The sequence below is a fragment of the Castanea sativa genome, chromosome 5 (genome assembly GCF_040712315.1).
Source record: "Castanea sativa cultivar Marrone di Chiusa Pesio chromosome 5, ASM4071231v1".
Classification (NCBI taxonomy): Eukaryota; Viridiplantae; Streptophyta; class Magnoliopsida; order Fagales; family Fagaceae; genus Castanea; species Castanea sativa.
The window spans coordinates 7454314-7476885 of NC_134017.1; the positions used below are offsets into that span (position 1 = coordinate 7454314).

Genomic DNA, 22572 nt, shown 5'->3' on the forward strand with positions numbered 1-22572 from the left:
TTTTGGTTCTGACGTGTAGTATTAAGCAAAAAAAGAGTTTGAGCTTAGTCCCACACCGCGCGCGTGTGTGTGTGTGTTGGGGTGTGTGAGTTTATTTACTGCTCCGCGGAAGTAAGTGTTGCATGCACTTTCGGTTCTGACCTGTAGTATTAAGTAAAAAGAAAAAAAAAGAGTTATATCATTTTGAATATACACAACTATTAGTTTCTTTAATATATTCTTCCCTCACTGGGTTTGTTTTAATATACACTTCAATTAAAAATTTAATACAATTACATCTTTTGATAAATTTCAAATATTTTAATACAAAATTAATACACTTCAAAATTCATATATATATATATATATTGATATAAAAGATAGAACATATTTAAAAATTTAATACGGATTAATTACTTTACCCGAAAATAAATAATAAAATAAAAACACCATCACCACAGCGAAAAAAATAAAATAAAATAAAACACTCTCATATAGATCGTCACCAAAAACTACTCAAAAAGCATACGCTTTTGTAATCTGCAGCATATCTCTCTCTCTCTCTCTCTCTGTTCTGAATATTTCATCAATGGCTCGCGTAAGTCTCTCTCTCTCTATTTCTCTTACAATTGCACACAACGAAATGTTTATTCAACTTTCAAATTCCGAATCCAGAAATTAATACAACTAGGACTATTGTTAATCTCTGTTTATTTGGTCGCTGAGAAAATTTTATGATTTCTATGCTTGTTCAGTATGATAGATCCGAAGAAATTAAGCAAATTCTAAATGCCCCTTTTTTGTGTTATTAGTTTTGGATCTAAATTTTCGTACAATTTGTAATTTTTTGGTTTAGATCTGTGCAATGTGTGAATTTATTTACTTTTTAGTAATCAGAGGGTTCACATAATGGAAAAAGAGTGTGTATTTGATGATGTTGTTGAATGTTTGTTTATAAGGTGTTTGTTGTTAAAACTGAACCAAGACTTCACTTTGGAGCTCATTGTAATGTTAATGTTTTGGGTTTGATGGGTGCTTTATTTGGATGCAAAAGGGTGTGATCTGTGTGGCATAGTGGTAGTAATTACATGGTGATGGTGGGGGGTGGGGGGTGGGGGATCAGATTGGCTGTGTTATGCTTATTTGACTATGAAATTTTAGCCGGTTTTGGGGTTTTGCTCAATGTAGGATGTCGTGTCAGCTATTGGGAGAGTTTTGGATTGGTTTTGGAAATGCTGGGTGGTTGGCTGAGCTCTAAAATCTGTGATCTGTGTGATTAGTGGTAGTAATTACATGGTGGGGATCAGATTGGCTGTGTTTGGCTTATTTAACTATGAAACGTTATCCAGTTTGAGGTTTTGAACTTTTGATCAATGTAGGACTTTGTGGCAGTTGGTAGGAGACTTTGGAATTGCTTTTGGACATGATGGGGGTTGTTTTTACTCCAAATTGTGTGATCTTTGTTGAATAGTTGTAGTATTTAAATGATGGAATCACGTTGGCTGTGTTAGGCATATTCGACAATGTTTGTGACATAAACTAAACTAAAGAGTTAAGTTTACAGGGCTATGAAATGTTAACCATTTTGGGCTTTGATTAATGTAGGATTTTCTGGACTTCTTATTAGATTTTAGGTTTGGTTTTGCAAATGATGGGCTGTTGATTTAAGTCTCAATGCGTGATCTATGTTCAATAGCAGTAGTTACTAAGTGGAGGAGGATCACATTGGCCGTATTAGGTGTATTTGACTATGTTACCTAAAACCCAACCAAGAGATCAATTTATGTGGCCATGAAATGCTAGCCAATTTAGGATTTGATTAATGTAGGATCTTGGGAGACTTGTTAGGAGGATTTGGGACTGGTTTTGGAAATGATGGGTGGTTGATTTAGGTCCAAACTGTGTGACCTATGCTGATTAGTAGTGGAGTATTGGAATGGCTAGAATCACATTGGCTGCCTTAGGTGCAGTAATGCACAGAATTGGCTGCCTTAGGACTTTGGGGCAGTTGGTAGGAGACTTTGGAATTGGTTTTGGACATGATGGGGTTGTTTTGACTCCAAATTGTCTGATCTATGTTGAATAGTTGTAGTATTTAAATGATGAGAATCATATTGGCTTTGTTAGGTATATTCGACAATGTTTGTGATGTAAACTCAACTAAAGAGTTAAGCTTACGGGGCTATGAAATGTTAGCCATTTTGGGCTTTGATTAATTTAGGATTTCCTGGAGTTCTTATTCGATTTTAGGTTTGGTTTTGACAATGATGGGCCATTGATTTAAGTCCCAATGTGTGATCAATGTTCATTAGTAGTACTAATTAAATGGTGGTCCCAATGTGTGATCTATGTTCTATAGCAGTAGTTACTACATGGAGGAGGATCAGATTGGCAGAGTTAGGTGTATTTGACTATGTTACCTCAAACTCAACCAAGAGATCAATTTATGTGGCCATGAAATGCTAGCCATTTTAGGATTTGATTAATGTAGGATCTTGTGAGAATTGTTAGGAGGATTTGGGATTGGTTTTGGAAATGATGGGGGGTTGATTTAGGTCCTAACTGTGCGATCTATGCTGATTAGTTGTAGAGTATTGGAATGGCTAGAATCACATTGGCTGCCTTAGGTGCAGTAATGCACAAAGAACTGCATGCAGCAATATGCGAATCCCCAGCTTGGTACAGTTATAGAACCTCTAGAATTTGAGGGAATTATGGAGGGTGACTTGGTTGAGTGAGATTATATGGCATAAGCAATAGCATTGGGGTGGTTACATGGCCAGTTGTGCAGAAATTGACATAAATCAATAGAATGATAATGTTGGAAACACAGCCAATGATACAGTAGTCTTAGTCACATATTTGTTCATGAAAGTGAATTGCTAGTGAGTTCTAGCTCAAATAGAACTCCCTCCTCCCACAAGAATGGATGGAGGGTGAGTCTGTGGGTTCAAAAGCCATTAGATGTGTAACTTATCAATGGAAAAAAGTTGTAAAGGTTCATCAGAGTGATCTTAAAGTATTGGTCATGCAGACTTGAGTCTTGGTCGTGCTAGTAACATGCAATAGATTTTTTTTCCTTTTTTTTTTTTGGTTGAAAATTTAGATATGTCTATGGTTCAAACCTGTCCCCCCCACCCCCCCCCCCCCCCCCTCCATATTGATGTAGCAAAAAAAAAATATATGTTCTGCATTTTTTTTACTGTTACGTTTTAAACATGTCTTTTTTAGTGTAAAGGGATTTGTTACTCCATTAATCCAGTTATTTTAAAAAAAAAAATAGGAATCATGCCCTACGGTGAAGAACATTCTTCTTCTAGACTCTGAAGGGAAGCGTGTAGCAGTCAAGTATTACTCAGATGATTGGCCAACAAATAGTGCAAAGTTAGCTTTTGAAAAATTTGTTTTTACCAAGACTCTGAAGTCTAATGCTCGGGTTGAAGGTATGCTGTGATAACTCAACTTTAAATAGTACAGTTGTTCTAGTCCAAATATTATCAGCCAATTAATTATATATATGGGTATGCAAACTTTCTCATCTATTTTTTTGCCTTCTCAGCTAGTTGTTTGCAATTCAATTGCATTAAAAACTATTTTCTTCTGCTAAATTAGAATGCAGTTTTAATATTTAAACCAAATCAGAAAGCTTCCCCTCGATGCCTGCCATTCTGAGCTTTTCTTTCTTTGACTAAAACATTTTACTTATCAAAAAAAAAAAAATCAGAAAGCTTCCTCTCATGTATTTCAGAAATAATGGTGTGTTACATCTGTGGATAACTAGAACCTGTGTGCATGGCTTGCAATTCTATGCATATAAATTCATGCGCGCCATGCTATATTGATCGGGAAAAATGTCACACACCCCCTGAACTTTGAAGTAGTGGCCAAGACACCCCTTGAACTTTTTTATTGGCCAATTTACTCCATAAACTTTTCATACCTACCAAATCAGTATCTCCAATTAGTATGCTATCAAAACTAACGGAATAGTCACATGAGACGCACATGAGCTTTAAAAATACAAACTCAAACCCCTTAATTTAAAACTCAATGGATTAATGGAAAGAACAAAGAAAAGAAGCAAGGTCAGATTGGATAGAGGCTAGGTTGCACCAACACGGCATTTTTGGCGACGTGTTGGTGTCCAACATGTGTCGGACACCGGAACTGGTATGATTCCCCGGACTCTGGTGTCCGAGCAGTGTTTGTTTGTTTTTTTTGTTTTTTTTTTTCTCCGACACGGCGCTGACGCGGCTCTGACATGTCCGACATGCCAGCAGTGAAAAAAAAAAATCACAAATTTTGACAGATGGACTTACCAATACCGTTGATTTCATGATATACCCTAAAAAAAAAGTCTGAAAACTGAAACCCACATCTTAAACTCTCACTTCTTAACCCACCCACCTTCCCTCTGACCTCTGCCCACTGTGCCGCTGCCCTCTGTCCCTCACCGGAGCTAGATCGGGCCAATCGGCGAGCTTCATAGACGTCGAAGCCATCCTTGTCCTTTCCGATCTCTCTCTCTCTCGGCGTGGACAACTCAAGTCTGACTCTTTAAGCTTCTCTCTGTTTTTTTTTTTTTTTTTTTTTTTTGCTCTTTCAGATATTTGTTTGGCCATTTGGTTGGGTGAATGGGACAGGTTACTTATTTAAGTTATAACACGTTTTTTTTTTTTAATCCCACTCTCACGGTCACTGTTTGAGAGTGGGATATAATATAATGTTGTTACATTATGTGCCATATAATATAATGTTGTTAGTTGTTACTGCTATAGTTTTATTTATTTATTAAAGTTAAATTACTTAAATATTGTGGGTGATTTACTTAAATATTGTAAGTTTAAAGCTTGGTTTCCTTTTATGTTTCTAGTTTGATGTTGAATGTAGCCTATTTAAACTTTTGGTTTGTACTCTGAACATTTTATTTGTATTGTTGTATTACTTTGGGTGTTAATTTACTTATTTGTAGTTCTTACATAATTTAAATTTTAGATATAAACGTATTTTATGTCTAAAAATATTTAAAAATATGCCTAAATATAAAATTTAATTAATTATTTAATTGCCGTGTCCATGTCGTGTCGTGTCTTGGTTTTTTAAAAATTGCCGTATCGCCGTGTCCGTGTCCATGCATCATAGGATAGAGGATGGCTTCTCTAATATCTCTTCAAGGCTCAAGAAACTCCATTATCGCTTCCCACTTGAGACCTCAAATAGCATAACTTTCAACTCAGCTGTCTCAACCCCACATTTTCCAAACCTCTATGCACCTACGCACTACCCAATACCCATGACTCAGAGACCTATTGCCGCTACGGTAGTGGTGTCTCTCACTGCCAAAGCACCAACACTTAGTACAAATCCCACCCTGAACCTTTTTCAGTCACGAGTAACAGGAAGCAGAACCACTCCAATGTGCAAAAGATGAACAGTAATTAGCTTAACAATGAAAATGAGAGTGACCCATTATGCAGTGACCCACCAAATGTTGATTTGATGGGTTTGTGTGAGGAGGCAAGGTTGAACAAGTTGTGGAGTGGTTTTGCCTGTGTGTTGAGTGGTTGTGTTCAGTGTGGCTGGAGGAGTTGATTTCCCGCTTGGGCTGACAGCAGTTTTCTATCCTTGAACATATCCAATTTCCAAGGGCATTGGAGTGTATTGCTTGCACTACATTCTGTATAGTTGTGTAATAACAAAAGTTAGCCTTAGTGTATTTTTTTTTTAATGGTAAAAGTTGTGTGCTAACAACAGTTAGCCAAAACCTTTAACCACCACTTTAAAAGTATAATAATACCGGTTTTGGTATTTTAGTTGATCTTCTTACTGGTGTCAAAAGGATTGGTAAAGTAATGATTACATATCTGCATATTTTAGCCCCATGGCTTGAAGCCACAAATGCATATTCTTGTGAACGTTAAGCTAAAAGTGACAAGCATGTGCTTTAGTTCAAATTGCCATACTCTGTCGCATCTTTCATTTATTCTAATTGACCAGGAAAATTTTTAGCTGGGACTCAACAAAAACACAAAATATTAGTATTGCCACAGGTGATAGGACCCTATAAAGGTTGATGAAGCCTCGTAAATATGGTACACCGCCTGAGACTTGAATTATTGATACATTGCTGTATTACAGTCTGCAGCTGAGATAGCTATGTTTGAGAACAACATTGTTATCTACAAGTTCTTCCAGGACCTGCACTTCTTTGTGACTAGAGGTGATGATGAAAACGAACTCATCTTAGCTACAGTTGTTCAGGGATTCTTTGATGCAGTTGCCCTTCTGTTGAGGTATTGTTTGTCATAATTAACCTTTGTTTCTTGATTTCTGATAAAGAGATTTATTAGTTTGTGCTTCTGTTTTATGCGTTCTTCTATTTCACTTGCTGTTGGAATACTGTTGATAAAAGGGAGGCACTCGAAAACTTGGATCTCATTCTTTTATGTCTTGATGAGATTGTTGATGGGGGGTATGTAACATGCTTCCTAAATTCACAAACCCTGCATATTTGCACTCTATCAAATATTTCCATGTTCCTTTTTCCACGCTTCCAATAATGAATGTGGGATCAGTTTGATAGATCATAATGGATAAGAAGAACATAAAGGAAAAAGAATTTTGTTCTACTATGGAGAATTATCAATCTTCCTTCTCTATTGGAGGATTTTTTTTTTTTCTTTTCCCATGAAGCATCAATAAGTGTTGTCTAGTTTACTGCAGTGCTTCTATGGTGAAGGAATGTATTATTTATTAAGAACATATATCTATTTTTTGAAGATAATATGTACCCTCTAAAAATTAAACAATTTTTATAATTATTTTTCATCTTTCTATTTCTACTAATATATCATTCTATTATTTTGGGTGTATTTGATTGATATTATTCTTTTATAAGGTGGTCCATATTCTTCGAAATTATATTACAGTATGCTTCTTTTTTTTTTTTTTGCTACAACTAAACTTTCGAAGTTTCAAATAAACTATTCAAATTCTTCATTCTCATAAAGGGGATTATTATGATAGTCAAAACTCATAACAAACTTATATTAAATATGTATAATTTATTTTCTAAATTTTATTGTAGATAATTTGTTCACTCTCAAAATTTAACAATTTCAAAAAGTAATTTTCATAACTCTATTTTACAAATATATAATTTTATCACTTTTGATGTTTTTGATTGATATTTTTATTTTTTGAAATGATTCATATTCTTCTAACTATTTTTATTATGCATTATATTTTCTTAATTTCTTTTGGTACAACTAAAATTTTTAAGTTTCAAATTTATTATTCAAATTCTCATTCTCTTAAGGAGATTATTATGCTAATTAAAATTTTTCATATAATTACAATTGATAATACTCAAATAATTGATAGTACTCTCCACTTAAATTTGTATATTCTCATTCTTTAGTAAGTACACTAAATAGGACCGAAGTGAACTAAAATAGACTAAATGGACCGAAGTAGACTGAAATGGACAGAATGGACCAAATTAAACCGAATAGATTGAACTGGACTGATGTGGACCAAATGGACGAAATGGACCGAATGGGACGAAAATGGAATCAATGGATCAAATTGGGCTGAACTGATCAAAGTAAACCGAATTGGACCGGAAATACCGAATTGGAAGTATTGGACTAAAGTAACCAAAATGGACCGAATACGCTAAAATGGACCGCAGTAGACAGAATTGGACCAAACAGAACCGAATGGACTGAAATGGACCAAAATAGGCCAAAGTGAACCAAATGGACTAAAGTAAACTGAATGGACCTAATTGGACCAAAATAGACCGAACTTGATAGAATAGACCAAAGTGGATAGAATGTCAATCTATAATTAACATAGTCAAGATTGTATTTTGATAAAAATACAAATTCAAATTAAAAAAATGAGCGCTCTAGCTTGGGCTTATTGGCTTGCTAAATGGACTAAACCTCACCAAAAAACTTATTTTATATAAATGTTATATTTTTTATGAACCATGTTATTTTGATTTGGGTTGAAGAGTATGCACTTCTTTTAAAGTTGAAGGGTCAAGACACAATTATTAAATAGGCTGGGTTCGGATTGAGCTATTTAACTGAATACCACTACTTTGACACGACATGCTAACCTGAAGTAACACCCCATATGAAACAATAAAAGCATTAACATTCAAATTGGCTAAGTGTTTGTCATGTAAACGGACTAGGGGAGTTGCTCCTCGTATTGGATGTTTTCAAAGAAACCCAGCACAGCTTCAATTCCAGGCGCTTAAACAAGTCAATCTATCACCTATGACCATGTCGGGATACTTTTCTATCAAAACTCCTTCCTTCGCCAAGATCCAGTCCTAAAATCCATCTATCACCTAGGCTTGCATGTATGGGACTTCCTAACCCAATGGTACATGTTTCAACTAGTGACTAGATTGAAAAAATAACATATCAATATGTGATATTTGCACTTGTCAAACAAAGCAAATCATGAAAGGTAAATTCACAAATAAAGCACAAGATTGCTCCATGTTTTAAAGGTATACCACAAGATGGAGAAATCATTAGGTCCACCGGTGGATTGCTGACGTGATCTTCCCTAACCTCCCAACCAATAAAATGTCATTATTTATGCAAATGTAACATTACTTGGTAATTTTTATTTTTTATTCCTTATGTTGATTAGAAAGCTCACTCACAGGTTTGCATAAATGACATTATCTCATTAGTTGGGAGGATCACACCAGCAGTCTCCCTGGTGGACCTAATAATTTCTCCACAAGATGGCGTGTATAATTTACTCTCCATAAACAAAAATGAACTGTATCCTTGAATGGTAAAGAAATGATCATTTTAAATTTTTTTTTTGAGAAATAAGAAATGATAATTTAAATTGATTCTATGAGATTGGTAAATAAAAACAAAAAAAAGGTGGAGCTAGTATATTTCTCAGCCTAATAGCTAGTTTATTTAACCGAATAGGAGAAAAAATAACCATGTCACATTTTGAATGTTCATTTGACCAGATCATTTGACTTTTAATTTTTAAGGGACTGGAATATAAAAAAGGTGGATTTAATATATCTTTCAAGCTAATAAATTATTTATCACTCAAATATGCAAAAGTGACCATGTCATAAACTTTTGAGTTTACTCAGTTGACAACATTATTACTCATGTTCGCGATTATAGTGTATTGACCAAAAATTTTATTTTTCTTCAAGTGATTAGCACTATATAGATAAATAGTTCTTACACATCCTACACAGGAATCATAATTTGTTTCATTTTGTTCATGAATATTTTATGATAAAATCAGAATGAAATAAGATCAAGAAGTTTTCTTTTGTAAACAGTGCATGAACCAGTGTCACCAAATTGCAATATAGTGATGTGAGTATTAGCAGCATGACTATCTAGGCATCAAGCTTAACTTCAATTCAAATAACGCCATGTCAAAATTATAAGAATTCATGTCAAGCCCACCTCTTTGATATTCAATAAGTAAATCCTCCAATGGAATTAAAGCCTACAACATGAGGTGAGAAATTATGCTACGCATTGTATTTGAAAAAAAGAAAAGGGTACTCTACACCACCTATTTGATGCATTATGTATATGAGAAACAATTTCTACTGTCATAGACTGAAGTTAAAGACAATCTATATTTGTGAAATAAAATCCAAATGACTATCACATTAGCTACGAATTAAATCATACATTCAAAGTAGGTAACTGCTACGCTAACATGAACCAACCAATATTAAGGACATAATACTTGAAATAATACCTTTTAGGTAGATAATGATGCCTTTCACTTGCAAAAGCAGACTCTTGCCTTTCTAGACAACCAATTCATCTGTACCACTATAGTCACATACATCCGATCTTTAATGTCATCAGCAAATCTGAAAAAGCATGCCTCCAAGTCCTATTGAAGAAGAAAGCTCCACAAATTGCCCAAAAACCAGTTGTGAATCCAACTCCCATACCTAAATAGAAGCTGGAATTTTTAGAGTCATCTTCAGCACTGCCTAGCATAAAATCAATTTAAGTATGCCCAAGAAATAGTTTTCCTTGAATATGCCTTCCATAAAATCAACTTGAGTATCCCCAAGAAACCTTCCCCTCCCCTCCCCTCTCCTCCCCCACCCTTGAAGGCGACCATCCCATTTCCCACACTTTGCTGCCCAATTGTAGATTTCTTTTGCCAATACTTCAATTCAAAAGTGATTGGATGTTAACATTAACTATACTTGAATAACTTTAAACTCTTTAAAATAAAACACTCACTGGACCAAGCTATCTGTTTCAATTTCATTTGTTGAGGTACCTGCATTAAAAGCACAGGATGAATAAAGTCTTTCATGGACCAAAAGGAAAGGTTTTTGTCAACAATTACCCTGAGGGTACAAGGCATTGCTTGACCATGTCATGAAAATTCTAAACATCTTGGCCAAACATGGCATTGCTTGACCATGTTAATAGTGGCATGTGTAAAAACAGTTGATTGTTAGACAATTTGACGAAAGTTAACCATGAAACAATAACTGATAAAATACAAGCAGTTCAAGTATTATTAAAGCCAGCAAGGCCAATAAGAAAAAATCAAATGAAACAGTCAGAATCAGACAACTGAAATGTCAAGAAAAATGAAGAAGATAGAGGTGATGCATAATCGTACATATCAAACTATTTCTGAACTTTTTGGTTTTACGCACCAAGCGCTGCAGTCAAGGCACAGAAATGTTACCACCAAAGGAAACCTATGGTCTTTCTCAATTGCAGGACAAGCAACTCAGCAGATGATAACGATACAGATTTCATGCTTCAGATGTTTCCCTATAATACCAAAGTTATCCAAACTCAAAATGTGTATGTGTGTGTGAGAGTATACACACAAGTACATTAGACAAATCTGATTGTCTAGCAGTCAAATCTGGGTACAGAATCACTTTGAATTTGATTCCAGTACACAGAATATGATATGGGGTACTGCTTATATGCTCAGATGTAACGAGTTCCGTAACGATCAAACATACTTGACGTCTGTGTATAGCGGAACTGGTACTGAGGTTGAAGCCCTCTCATCCAACCTCTGACGTGGCAAGGGTTTTTTTATTGCAGTATCGGGAAATATAGTCAGCAATAGACAAAAGTTTGAGACATTATTCATATATTAAAAACAGTATCCATTAGCTCTTGCCACATAAGGAGATTGAACAGGAGGACTTAAGTGGCTTTTGTACTTTGAGAGATATCGACCCTTTTTTTTCCCTACCTGGATTTTACTAGTAATTTTTCTTTTATCATCTAACACATATCCAGGCATTTGTAAGCCAGCAACACAGCATCCAAATATTAAAATGAGAGTTGAACATGACCTAGCAATTTATTGAAAAAAATGAATCTTGAATGCTAAATGTTTTACCTCCCATCCAACAATTTCCAATCAAGGCCCTGAAGAATATCTAACAAAACTGAGAACTTAATACAAACTCTATTAATCAACGCAAATAATGTTACGTTCTTGATGCTGCCATGGAAGATTAAGTTGTTATCACTTCACAAGTTCGACTATTCAAGATTTATTTTATGAGGCCATGTGCCAAGTCCAATCAAAGTAAAAGTGGGGTTTTAAATGTCTAGTTATATGTGTCCTAAGATTGAAACAGTTTTTATTTGGGTTTTTATTCAACAAGTTCTGGTCAATTTTGTAATTAGGGGTAGAAGTGAATTTAGGGTTTTTTATTTTATTTTATTATCTAGAATTTTCTAGGAGATCATAACTATCTTAAATTTTATTTTCTTTGAGTCCAAGTTAGTCTTTTACATGTTGGCCTTATTGTTTATTTTCTCCCTCCTTGTTCTCTCCTTTCTTCTTCTCTTTCTTATGGTACTGTTCATACTCATAGAGGCCATACCATATATTTCTCTCTTTTCCTTAGATTCGGGTGCGGGTACGGGTGCAGGTGCAGGACTCGGCAATTTTTGAAAAAATAGGGTGCGGGTGTGGCAGGGTGCGGCAATTAAAATTTTTTTTTTTAATATATTGCTAAGCATGCTTTTTTATATAATAATAATAATAATAATAATAGAAAACTCATATAATAATAATAATAATAATAAAATAATAATAATAATAATAATAATAATAGAAAAATAAATAGATAGTAATAAGTACACAAAAGTTTTTGACAGTTGAATTATTAATAGAAGTATTAAAATAGTGAGGCTTCTCATAAATAAATTTTAAAAAAAAAAATGCGGCTTAATGGCTTACGTATTTGGTCAGCCTAAAAACAAAATAAAGGATATATGTAGCAAATATTAAAATATGTATAGCTTCCTATTAAAAAAAAAAAAAAAAAAAAAAGAAGAAGACAGGAAAAGATGTGGCTCTCACGTGTTTGGTCAGAAAGCCACAACAAACAAAAAAAAGAGCTTTTAAGTTGTTCTTAGCAAAAAAGAGAAACAGAGCTCTTCCAAAAAGAAAAAAAGAAACAGATTAGAAGACGAAGCAAAGAAGAGGCAGCGAAGAAGACGGAGAAGTAAAGATACGATTTCAGTCCACGGCGACAGCGACGTATCAATAACTAGTCCAGTCCACCGGTATTTTCGGTTTATGTTTTTTTTTTTTTCCCTCACCGGCCGATTTCCTTTTTCCGGTCAAAACACAAAAAAACTCAGACGCGGCACCAATGCGCAAGCAGCCGCGTCAGTGGCCGCACCCCGCGTCGGGCTGCGTCGGACTCCGGTGCGGCACCCTCCCAGCCGCGTCGATGCTTCCTAGTCCCAAACCCTAAGTAAAGCCCTTCCTCTTGCCTATCAACACCATAACTCCCCACACATTTTCTCTATCAAATCACCATAAAAAACTCATCAAACCCTTGCCAAGTTTGAGTCTTCACCTTTTCTTCTACAACTTCATACCCTAGATCTATTAATCCTCCCAAACTTAACCCATTGAAAGCACCTATATACAAATTCCCAATTTAGGTTACAAACTGGTTGAGATTACTTGTTTTGCTGTAATAAGGTAAGCAAAGCTAGGAACAAATACTCTTATTTAGAGTTTTAACTTCAATGAAATGGAGCCAAGAGATATTCTAGAAGGTTTTAACAGCATGCAAGAAATCTTTTTTTTTATATTATTGGTAAGTTACACGTGGGTAAAAGAGGAGGAGAATACTCATAGCAACATTGAAAAAGAAATCTAGCAACTAGAGCATATCATCATTCCAAAAATATAATATCAAGAACTACCAATGACTCACGTCACAAACAAAAAAAAAACATGATTTCAAGAAAGACCTTATAGAAGTACAAATGTTTGAATCCTACCAATTGACTTTTGCCAATCAACTCTAGCTCGACTGGCACCTCCTCCCTTTGCAAGTGCTAGATGGAGGGTGAGATCGGGGGTTCAAGACCCACTAGATGCATGTGTAACTTACCATAAGAAAAAGACCTTATAGAAGCTAGAGATAATGGATAGAGCATTAGATACACCAACAGACTCCCAATCAATACTCTGGAAATAGTGATTCAATACTCCTTGAAGATGCCATCCAATCAACTTCAAGCATCTTCAAGGCATCTTCCCCTCACCTCCCCTACCCTCAAGGCCACCATCCTGTTTCCTCCATTTTGCTGCCCGATACTTAATTTTTTAAAATGAATGGGTGTTGACTTGAACTCTACACGAATAACTTTAAACTTATTAAATAACTATATTTGTTTAAAGAAACTAGTAAAGAAGTTAAGGTAATTGATGGAACAAATCAAAATATCACTCCTTCAAACAAGATAATCACACTGAGTACACCCCGCTGTACTTGGTTTGTTTTTTTTTTTTTTTTTATTTAAATTTATCGTTACTTATCCAAAAAAGAAAAATCAAGATAATCCCACTACCGCAAACATAGAAAGGATAAGACACAAGAAAACTCAACAATTTGAACATCTCAAGCCACAATCATGCAATTTCAAGCACATAATGCAACATTGGAAAATTTTTTGGGATTGCAAACAGAATCTTACCAGGACGTTCAGTAGGTTGGTCATGCCTGCCAACAGCAAAACCAAGGCCACTCCGACAAGGAGCAGCTGTTGGTTGTGGAGGCAATTCGTGTGCCTCACCTATCCTTTTAGAATCAGGAAGAAGAATTTCATCCATAGACATGGAGAAACTTTTAATCTGAGCATGGATGTTTTCTTGGACTAGCTTCTGTTGATCAGCAAGAGAGGCTTCACTAGCCATTTCAATGATCTCCTCTGCATCTGCCTCCCCACCATCCCTTCCCAAACGGTTGTAGCTGGATGTTTAAGTCTTTCATGAGAAAAAATTTGAGATTAAAGGACACCCAATGAAGTTGAACACTGAGTGACAAAGGAAGCATAAATTCACACGAAGCAAAGTGGTAAAGTAGGGAACAAACAAAATAGCATCTACACAAAATGCAATAGAAATTATTTAAATGTTCACTTTTGGCTTAATCAATCAAAAAGTTAAAAGAAATTTATCTTTTGTTGAAGCACTTGACATTGATGCACAAGATCTAAGAAGGTAAAATTTGGATAGAAGTGAGGCAAACATTAAGATCAAGTTATGTCAAGAAGTAATAAATAATATAGCTATAGTAACAACTAGAGCAAAATGAGATGTCATGGACAGCTAAAAATAAAATGCAGAGAAAGAGTTCATCGTCCAATGATTAAAGGCACTGCAAGGACAATTAGATCTGACACAATTATACCAATTGATAGGGTTGGAATCTAAGTATCTACTCCCTTTTAAAAAAATATATATTGGTAAGTTACACACCCAGCAAGTTTTGAATCCAAAAACTTACCCTTAATCCCATTTTATGGGAGGAGGAAATGTCATTTGAGGTACAGCTCATTGTTATGGTAAATTTTTTCTAATTAATTTGACCATAGCATCTACTCCACAACAGTTACTACTTCAAACATAAGCATGTTTATCGACAAAAGTGAGGAAAATAATTCACTCAAGAGGTTTATTAAAACCAATCAAATGGTCTAAACTCTACACTACAATATGCTACCTATATTTGCACATTAACACAAACAACAGCATTACTGAAACTAGCCAGTAGACACATACAATTCATGTTTAAAGGTAATACATGAGAGATAATTAAATTAACAAATTCACAGTCACAACTGACCTGGTATATAGAAACAATCTATTTATGTCTGCTTCAAATTGTAACTGTCTTGGATCCCTAGCAAAAGTAGGACTTTTTGCAAGAGTTTTCACAGCCTGTAAATACCCATTTACAAAAGAGCAATATTGTCATTCAAAAAACACTAAAAAAGAAGAAAACAAAGGCATAAATGAAACAAAGTTTTAATCTTTATGACTAATACTGATCTGGGTTTGCACTAAGAACAAAAACCCATATCAGATTAGTTCAATAACAGTCATAGATTGTGTTCAATCGAGTAGAACTTAATGGAAAAGTGAAAACCCATTTTTACTAGTGAGAATTGGAGAACAGTATTTTCAGTAGAAGTGTAAAACTAAAACCACAAAGAGAGAAAGAAAGAGAGAGACCTCTTGGAATTTGTTGAATAGAAAAGCCATTGTGAAATGAATCAGTGAGTCCAAAGAGCAATCTTTTTGGTTCAGTGAGCTGAACTCCGAGATGGACTGCAAGGTAAACGAAGAGTGTTCGCTTTCCGTTACGCCCTTTATGGGGGCGTGCCTTGGTGTTACTAAAAACGTCTATTGTGTCGACTTTAGAGTTGTAACGTCGACTATATCTTTGACCTCTCAATTTATTTCTTTGTTTCACATTTCAATGACCTGGCCAAAAACATGTTAGTCTAAAAATAAAAAGAATAAAAAATAAATATTTGATAAATTTTATGAATAAAAATAACATTTTAGTCTAAAAATAAAAAGAATAAGAGATAATCTTACCTTCTTTTTTTCTGAATAGATAATCTTACCATTTATACAAACTCTTTTGATACTTGTTAGCAAGTTGATCCATTCTAATAGGTCTTCTCTGTTGATTATTTAAATCCTTTCAAAAATAAATAAATAAATGGCCCATCATTGGCTTCAATAATATGGTGGCCATAGTTGACCCTTTAACCATGAATCCCTAGCAAAAGTGGGCTTTTGCAACAGTTTTCATAGCCTGCAAATATCATTCTCAAAAGAGCAAATGGGTCAAACAAAAAACAGGAAAAAAAAACAAAACAAATGCCTAAATGAAAGAAGGTTTTAATAGTCATGACTAATATTGTAGTGGGTTTGCCCAAAGAACAAGAGCCAAACTCAGATTAGTCCGACAAAAGTAATTGATTTGGCTCAATTTAGTAGAGCTTGTTGGTTCCATAATGGAAAACCCATTTTTGCTATTGAGAAATGGAGATCAGTATTTTCAATAAAACCGTAAAACTAAAACCAGAAAGAGAGAGAGACCTCTTGGAATTTGTGGAATGGAAAAGCCATTGTCAAATGAATCAATGAGTACGGGAAGTACTATTTTCAGTGACTTGAACTTTGAATGTATGCTAATGGTGAAATAATTCTTCATTAAATGACTAGTAGCACTATATAGATAAATAGTTCTTACACATCATATTCAAGAATCATAATCTGTAGCATTTTGTTCATGTATGTTTACGATACATCCAGGATGAAATAGGATCAAGAAAATATCTTTTGAAAATGATTCTTTTTGGCCTTTTGAAGAGCATGAACCAGTGCCACCTCCTGAAGTATAAACAATGGATTAAATCATATATTTAAAGTAGGCTACTACACATTAACATGAGTAAAACAATATTAAGAATATATTACTTGAAATAGTACCTTTTAGCTAGATAATGATACCTTTCAATTACTAAGGTAGACTCTTAGCTTTTCAATAACCAATTCAACTTTATCACTGTATTCACATAAATCCAATCTCTTATGTCATCAGAAAATCTGAAACAAGAATGCCTCCAGGTCCATTTGAAGAAGAGAGCTCCACAAATTGCCCAAAAGCCAGCTGCAAATCCAACTCCCATACCTAGATAGAATCTGGAATTTATAGAGTCATCTTCAGCACTGCCAGTTGGTGATCTCTTCAAAGATTCTTCCTCTATTGTGAAATTTTTTGGAAGAGGATCACCACATAGTTGAGGGTTGCCAACATAGCTGAGTGCATCAAAAGATTGAAGCTGGGTGCTTGAAGGAATTCTACCAGAGAAGTTGTTGTAAGACATATCCAAGTAACTAAGAAATGTCAAATTAAACACGCTTGGCAGAATTTTCCCTGATAGATGATTTCTTGAGAGATCAATTGACTCCAACTCTTTCATGCTCCCAATTTTTTCTAGTATCTTTCCCATCAAATGATTTTGAGACAAATTCAAAAAAACGTAATTCAAAAAGAACACAAATTTCAGCAAGGATTGATCCAGACAAGTTGTTATTTGAAAGGTCTATGATCTTAACAAATTCTAGATTCCTTGCATATTCCAATTCCTTACCTTTGGGAACCAACTTAGGATTCTCAATGTAGGATACATAACCATACATATATTTTAAAGGTTCAAAAGGAAAAACTTGAATATTGGGTTCTAGTAGTGCCATGGCACTAATATTTTTCAAGCAATTTGGTATGACACCAGATAGACTATTATCAGCAAGATCCAATACTCCAAGAGAAGAAAGTTGGCATATTTGTGGAGGTATACAACCTTTATATTCATTTGATCTTAGATGAAGAACTAACAGATTTGTCATTTCTCCAATCCAAGGTGGTACGATTCCTGTCAAATGATTATTACCTATATTAATGAGCCCAAAATTTGAGCAATTTTTGAATGATAAAGGAGTAACTCCAAAGATGCTATTGTTTTGTAAATGCAATGATTGGAGATTAACTAAAGCCCCCATGGAGTAGGGAATTCTACCTGCTAGACTATTACTCCCTAAGATTAAATGGATCAAAGACTGCCAATACCTCCAACAATGAGAAAGTTCTCCTGACAATAGATTGTTTGATGCATCTAAGACCACTAATTTATTCTTTCTAATTACCTTTTGGCATAAGAAAGTGGAAATGGGTCCAGAATATGAGTTGTTAGCTATATTGAGCACTTTGACATTTTCAGACAATAGTGGAAAGCGACCCTTGAAGTGATTAGATCTTAAATTTTTAACAGTAGAATTCAGCAAAATATTCGACAAATCACCTTCTATATGGTTGTTAGATAGATCAATAGCTTCAACATTTGAAGTCCAATTCCAAAACCAACTCGGAGCCTTGCTTGAAATTCCTAACATTGACATATCCAAAAACCTGAGGGATCTTTGTGATTGTAGCCATGAAGGAAAATTAGGACCTATCTTGATTGAGCTCATGGAGACATACTCAAGTTGAAAGGGGGGAACCCAATTGGAATTGACATTAAAGAACAATTGTGTTTGAGACATAGAGAGATCCTTTAGTTTTGATAGTTTTTTGAAATGCCCTTCATCTATAGTTCCTTTTAAGAAATTACTTTCGATATATAACTCCTCTAGATTTGAGAGAAGCCCAAGACTCTTTGGAATGGTGCCATTCAAGTGATTTTGGTTGAGAGATAATGTTCTCATATGAGATAAATTCCCAACAGATAAAGGGATAGGACCATTTAAAGAATTAAAAGAGAGATCGAGATATGTTAGATGCTTAAGCTGGCCTAATGACTCTGGAATTTTTCCAATTAGATGATTGGGATACAAGGATAGATATTCCAATTTCTCTAAATTGAAAATGCTGGGCGGTATCTCGCCTTTCAAAGAACTATCATCCAAGTAAAGCTTTAAGAAACTTGTACTGAAATTAGAGAACCAATTAGGTATCTCATGATTGAAATGATTTCCAGAAAGATAAAGTACTTGAAGAGATGTGAAATTGACAAATCCAAGAGATGGGTTCAAACTATCAAGCTTACAATTGGACAAGTATAGCTCAAAAAGAGAGGAGAACTTACTCATTATCTGAAGCGAATCAACTTCTTTGTGAAGGTCAACTGAGCTTAGGTCAATGTATTGAATGGAAAAGAGACCAGACATCCAATAAAGATTATCTGCATAGAGATCAAAATTAGGTCCAAGATACAAATAGCAAAGGCTTGAAAGGTTCCCAAGCTGATGAGGAATGAGTCCAGAGAAGTTGGCGTCTGAGAGGTCAAGATGTGTGAGATTACCCATTGAGCCAAGGAAAGTTGGAATAGAAGTACGATTAAAGTCATTGAAACTCAAGTCCAAGTAATTCAAAAACACTAATTCAAGTAATGAGCAACTAATTTCACCCCCTATCCCGGTATACACTAGGTGGAGCACTGTGACTCGACTAGTTTTGTTATCACAATGAACACCATCCCATCTACAACAATCTTCCTGGCTAGACCAGGATGAAAGTAAGTTGAAAGGATCAGTGAGGCCTCGTTTGAGGCTAAGAAGTGCTTGTTTGTCTTTTTCATTGTGAGAGACCTCATTTGACATTGTTTTGAAGAAGCTTAAACTGAAGGTAGCAACAAAGAACCATAGTAAGAAAAGCACAAGTTGCATAAAAGGCACCCATGACAAAGCAAAAACAAAAACGATGGAAGAGAAGCTGAGTATGAGTAGTGGAGGTGATGCAATTGGAGACTACTAGCTCGTGATAATATATACTAATGAATCTACTGGGTGTGATAATATAAACTGATGAGACTTTGACTTATTCAAAAAATTATAGTGATTCTTCAAAACATTCATTTTCTTATCAATGTTTTTTTTTCAATGAAGACTTTGACTTGTTGACTTAAGCCAAATGCCAAAAGAGCAATACCGTCTTTCACTTTAACGCGTAGAAATAATTGTTTATTGTGTATCAAAGTCATCAAGACTTTGACCTATTTACCTTCTTTTTTTTCTTTTTTTTTTGGTTCGGTGACTTGTTTTGCAAAGTCATCAGGAAAGGTTTTTTATCCAATGAGCACATTGTATATGTCTTTGGTCTAACCTTCGGCATTTTGTCTCTTTCTTTCGTTTTTGTTACTCCTATATTGCAGAAAAATAAAATCTCATGTATGGAACTCTGTTTGCACAAAAGTAAATTCTTATTAAAGTTCAGCATTAAATGACATGATTGCGGAATGGTTACTGTTTAAAGGTTGATACCTTTGCCCAATATTCTACTAGTTGATATAAACAGTAAGATCTATTTAAATTTAGACATTGGATATTCATTGGAATGAGTAATGTAGTAATTTTTGTGCTCTGTGGTTTCCTAATTCCCAGCAATTTAGATCTACTCACAGCCAAATTTGGGCACTTCAAAGTTCAAACTGTGGCAGTGTCCATGGATGCTACAATGAATGGAACCCCAGCTGTTTAATGACCATAATATTCCAGACCAGCCAATTACTGCAATTGTTGCCACACTTGTATCAGCATGACAACAACGCCGGCGACACAATTGCTTTGGGGATTCCATCCCCATGTGCACGCGCGCAGAGAATTCCCCTCGTCTTCCAATCCTTCCATTGTCCTTTATGTCCTTACAACGTGTAATTTGGATCCTCAAGATCTTGCAAAACTAGAGGCATGTAGAGATCCTATTAAGTGCTAACAAGCATATGCGTTTTAGTTGGGATGTTTTATGCTATAAGCTTTATTCTTATTAAAGTCCATGCTTAAATGTTTCCAATATCATTTTGCATGACCATCCTAGAAGGGCTGAACCTTATCTATATTGACCTACGTATTTCTAGTCAGTTTTTGAAAAATCAGTTTGTCCAAGTACTTATGCTCTGATGGAGTTAATATTTGGATCAAATTTTCCAAGCTAAAGGTGCGTTTAGATACCGCTTATTTTGCTAAAAACTGAAAACTGAAACAATAAAAAAATAATTTCCAGTTACTGTTCACACTAAAAAACACTGTTTATATGCATAGATGTACTGTTCATGTCCCAATGAACAGTGCACCAGGAGCTAGTTCAAAAAAAAAAAAAAAAAAGGTTGAAACGTCGACGCAGTACATTTCAGCTGTACCCAAACGGGTACTAAAGGTTGGTTTTTTGGTGAACTATTTTCCATTTCAGTGCTTTTGATACAATAATTAAGGAATGAGTGTCTATAAATTAGATTAGAAAATGAGAGTATACAAAAGATACGCATTCGGAAATTCATTCAGAGGACATTTGTCTAGAACACAAGGCTCATGATTGATTAAAATCTCATATGACATGATTTCATTAGTGATAATATGGGCTTTAAGCCAAACCCTCATAAATCAATGCTCACCATACACAAGTGATGAGATGTGCTAGGTTCATTGGACGGAATAAAAATCCCCTATTACATTTTATGTCACCAATTGCAATTTGCTATATATCATTTTTTTTCCTAATAAAGTAATCAAGTTTATGATGACAAAGAAAATTAGACATAATATAATATAGCTGGTAAAACATAAAATTGTACACTCATAGCAGAACAATGAACTTTTATATTCCACTTGACGATCATTTTTCACATAGCCGCTTAGATTTCTTCGTTAGTATCAATGTTATCAGACTTTTTTTTTTTTTTTTGTCCTTTTGGTTAACAATTCACTTCCTCCACTGTGGCATAATTTTCATGTAAGACCATGTCAGACATCCAACTTCTAGATTTCTTCATTAGTATCATTGTTATCAGACTTTTTGACTTCTACCCTCAACCATATTTGGGCACTTCAAACTGTGGCAGTGCCCATGGATGCTACAATGAGTAAAACCCCAACTATTCAATAACATTGACATTCCTAATCAGTCAATTATTGCTATTGTTGCCACACCTGTATCAGCATTCCAAACATTTGTCCTTCATGTCCTTACGTGTAATTTGAATCCTCAAGGTCTTCCAAAACTAGAGACAAGTAGAGATTATTTACATTTGAGAACGGAATTCTTTAATTTTTAACATGTTTATACATTCAGCTCCAACAGCTCAACTGCTCAAGACAACTTGGACATGGCACCACTGAAGGGGTCTATCAGGTTGTGAACATTTTAACGTTCTTAGACCAAAGGCAATGAATGCAAGATTATGTGAAGGAACTATATTTCTCAGCCAGCGGGAAAGGAAGCAAGTTTCTGTTACAGTGGTTTAAAACTTACAATTGCAAAATATTGCAAAGACAAAAAAAAGTAAAAACAATTAAGGAAATAACTTTGAATGGATCGAAATGGACTGAGATGGAGTAAAGTGGGCTGTCTGGACCAAATGAACTAAAGTGGACCGAAGTGGATTGAACGGACCAAAATGGGCTGAAATGGACTGAACTCGACTAAAATAGACCAATGTGGACCGCAATAGATTGAAGTGGACTGAAATAGACCAAAGTGTACCAAAATGAACTGAAATAGACCGAATTCAACCACAATAGACCGAATTGGACGGAAAGAACTGAAGTGGACCAAAATGGAGTGAATGGACCGAAGTGGACAAAATGGAGCACAGTGGACCCAACTGGAACAAATACATCATCCAGAAACAACCAAGACACAATTTGGAACATGCATGAATTAAAAGTGTGATGCTCCAATTTGAT

The 22572-nt window shown here is 34.9% G+C and overlaps 1 protein-coding gene, 1 long non-coding RNA gene and 1 pseudogene across 2 annotated transcripts; 1 reads left to right on the plus strand and 2 right to left on the minus strand.

Annotated features, from left to right (window-relative positions):
* The first annotated feature begins 389 nt into the window (after window positions 1–389).
* Window positions 390–6576, plus strand: LOC142634654 (coatomer subunit zeta-2-like). Its single transcript, XM_075808945.1, has 5 exons — window positions 390–577; window positions 3263–3422; window positions 6125–6271; window positions 6373–6451; window positions 6555–6576. Exons 1-5 carry the CDS (start codon window positions 569–571, stop codon window positions 6574–6576), a joined length of 417 nt encoding a protein of 138 aa, XP_075665060.1. The 5' UTR covers window positions 390–568.
* A 7241-nt stretch (window positions 6577–13817) lies between these two features.
* On the minus strand, window positions 13818–15683 carry LOC142636102 (uncharacterized). The gene is made up of 3 exons (XR_012844256.1): window positions 15553–15683; window positions 15164–15258; window positions 13818–14301 (listed from the first exon to the last, which is right to left on the minus strand). It is a non-coding gene; the product is annotated as an uncharacterized LOC142636102 (long non-coding RNA).
* A 1165-nt stretch (window positions 15684–16848) lies between these two features.
* LOC142634656 (receptor-like protein EIX2) lies at window positions 16849–19560 on the minus strand (annotated as a pseudogene).
* Window positions 19561–22572: the final 3012 nt, after the last annotated feature.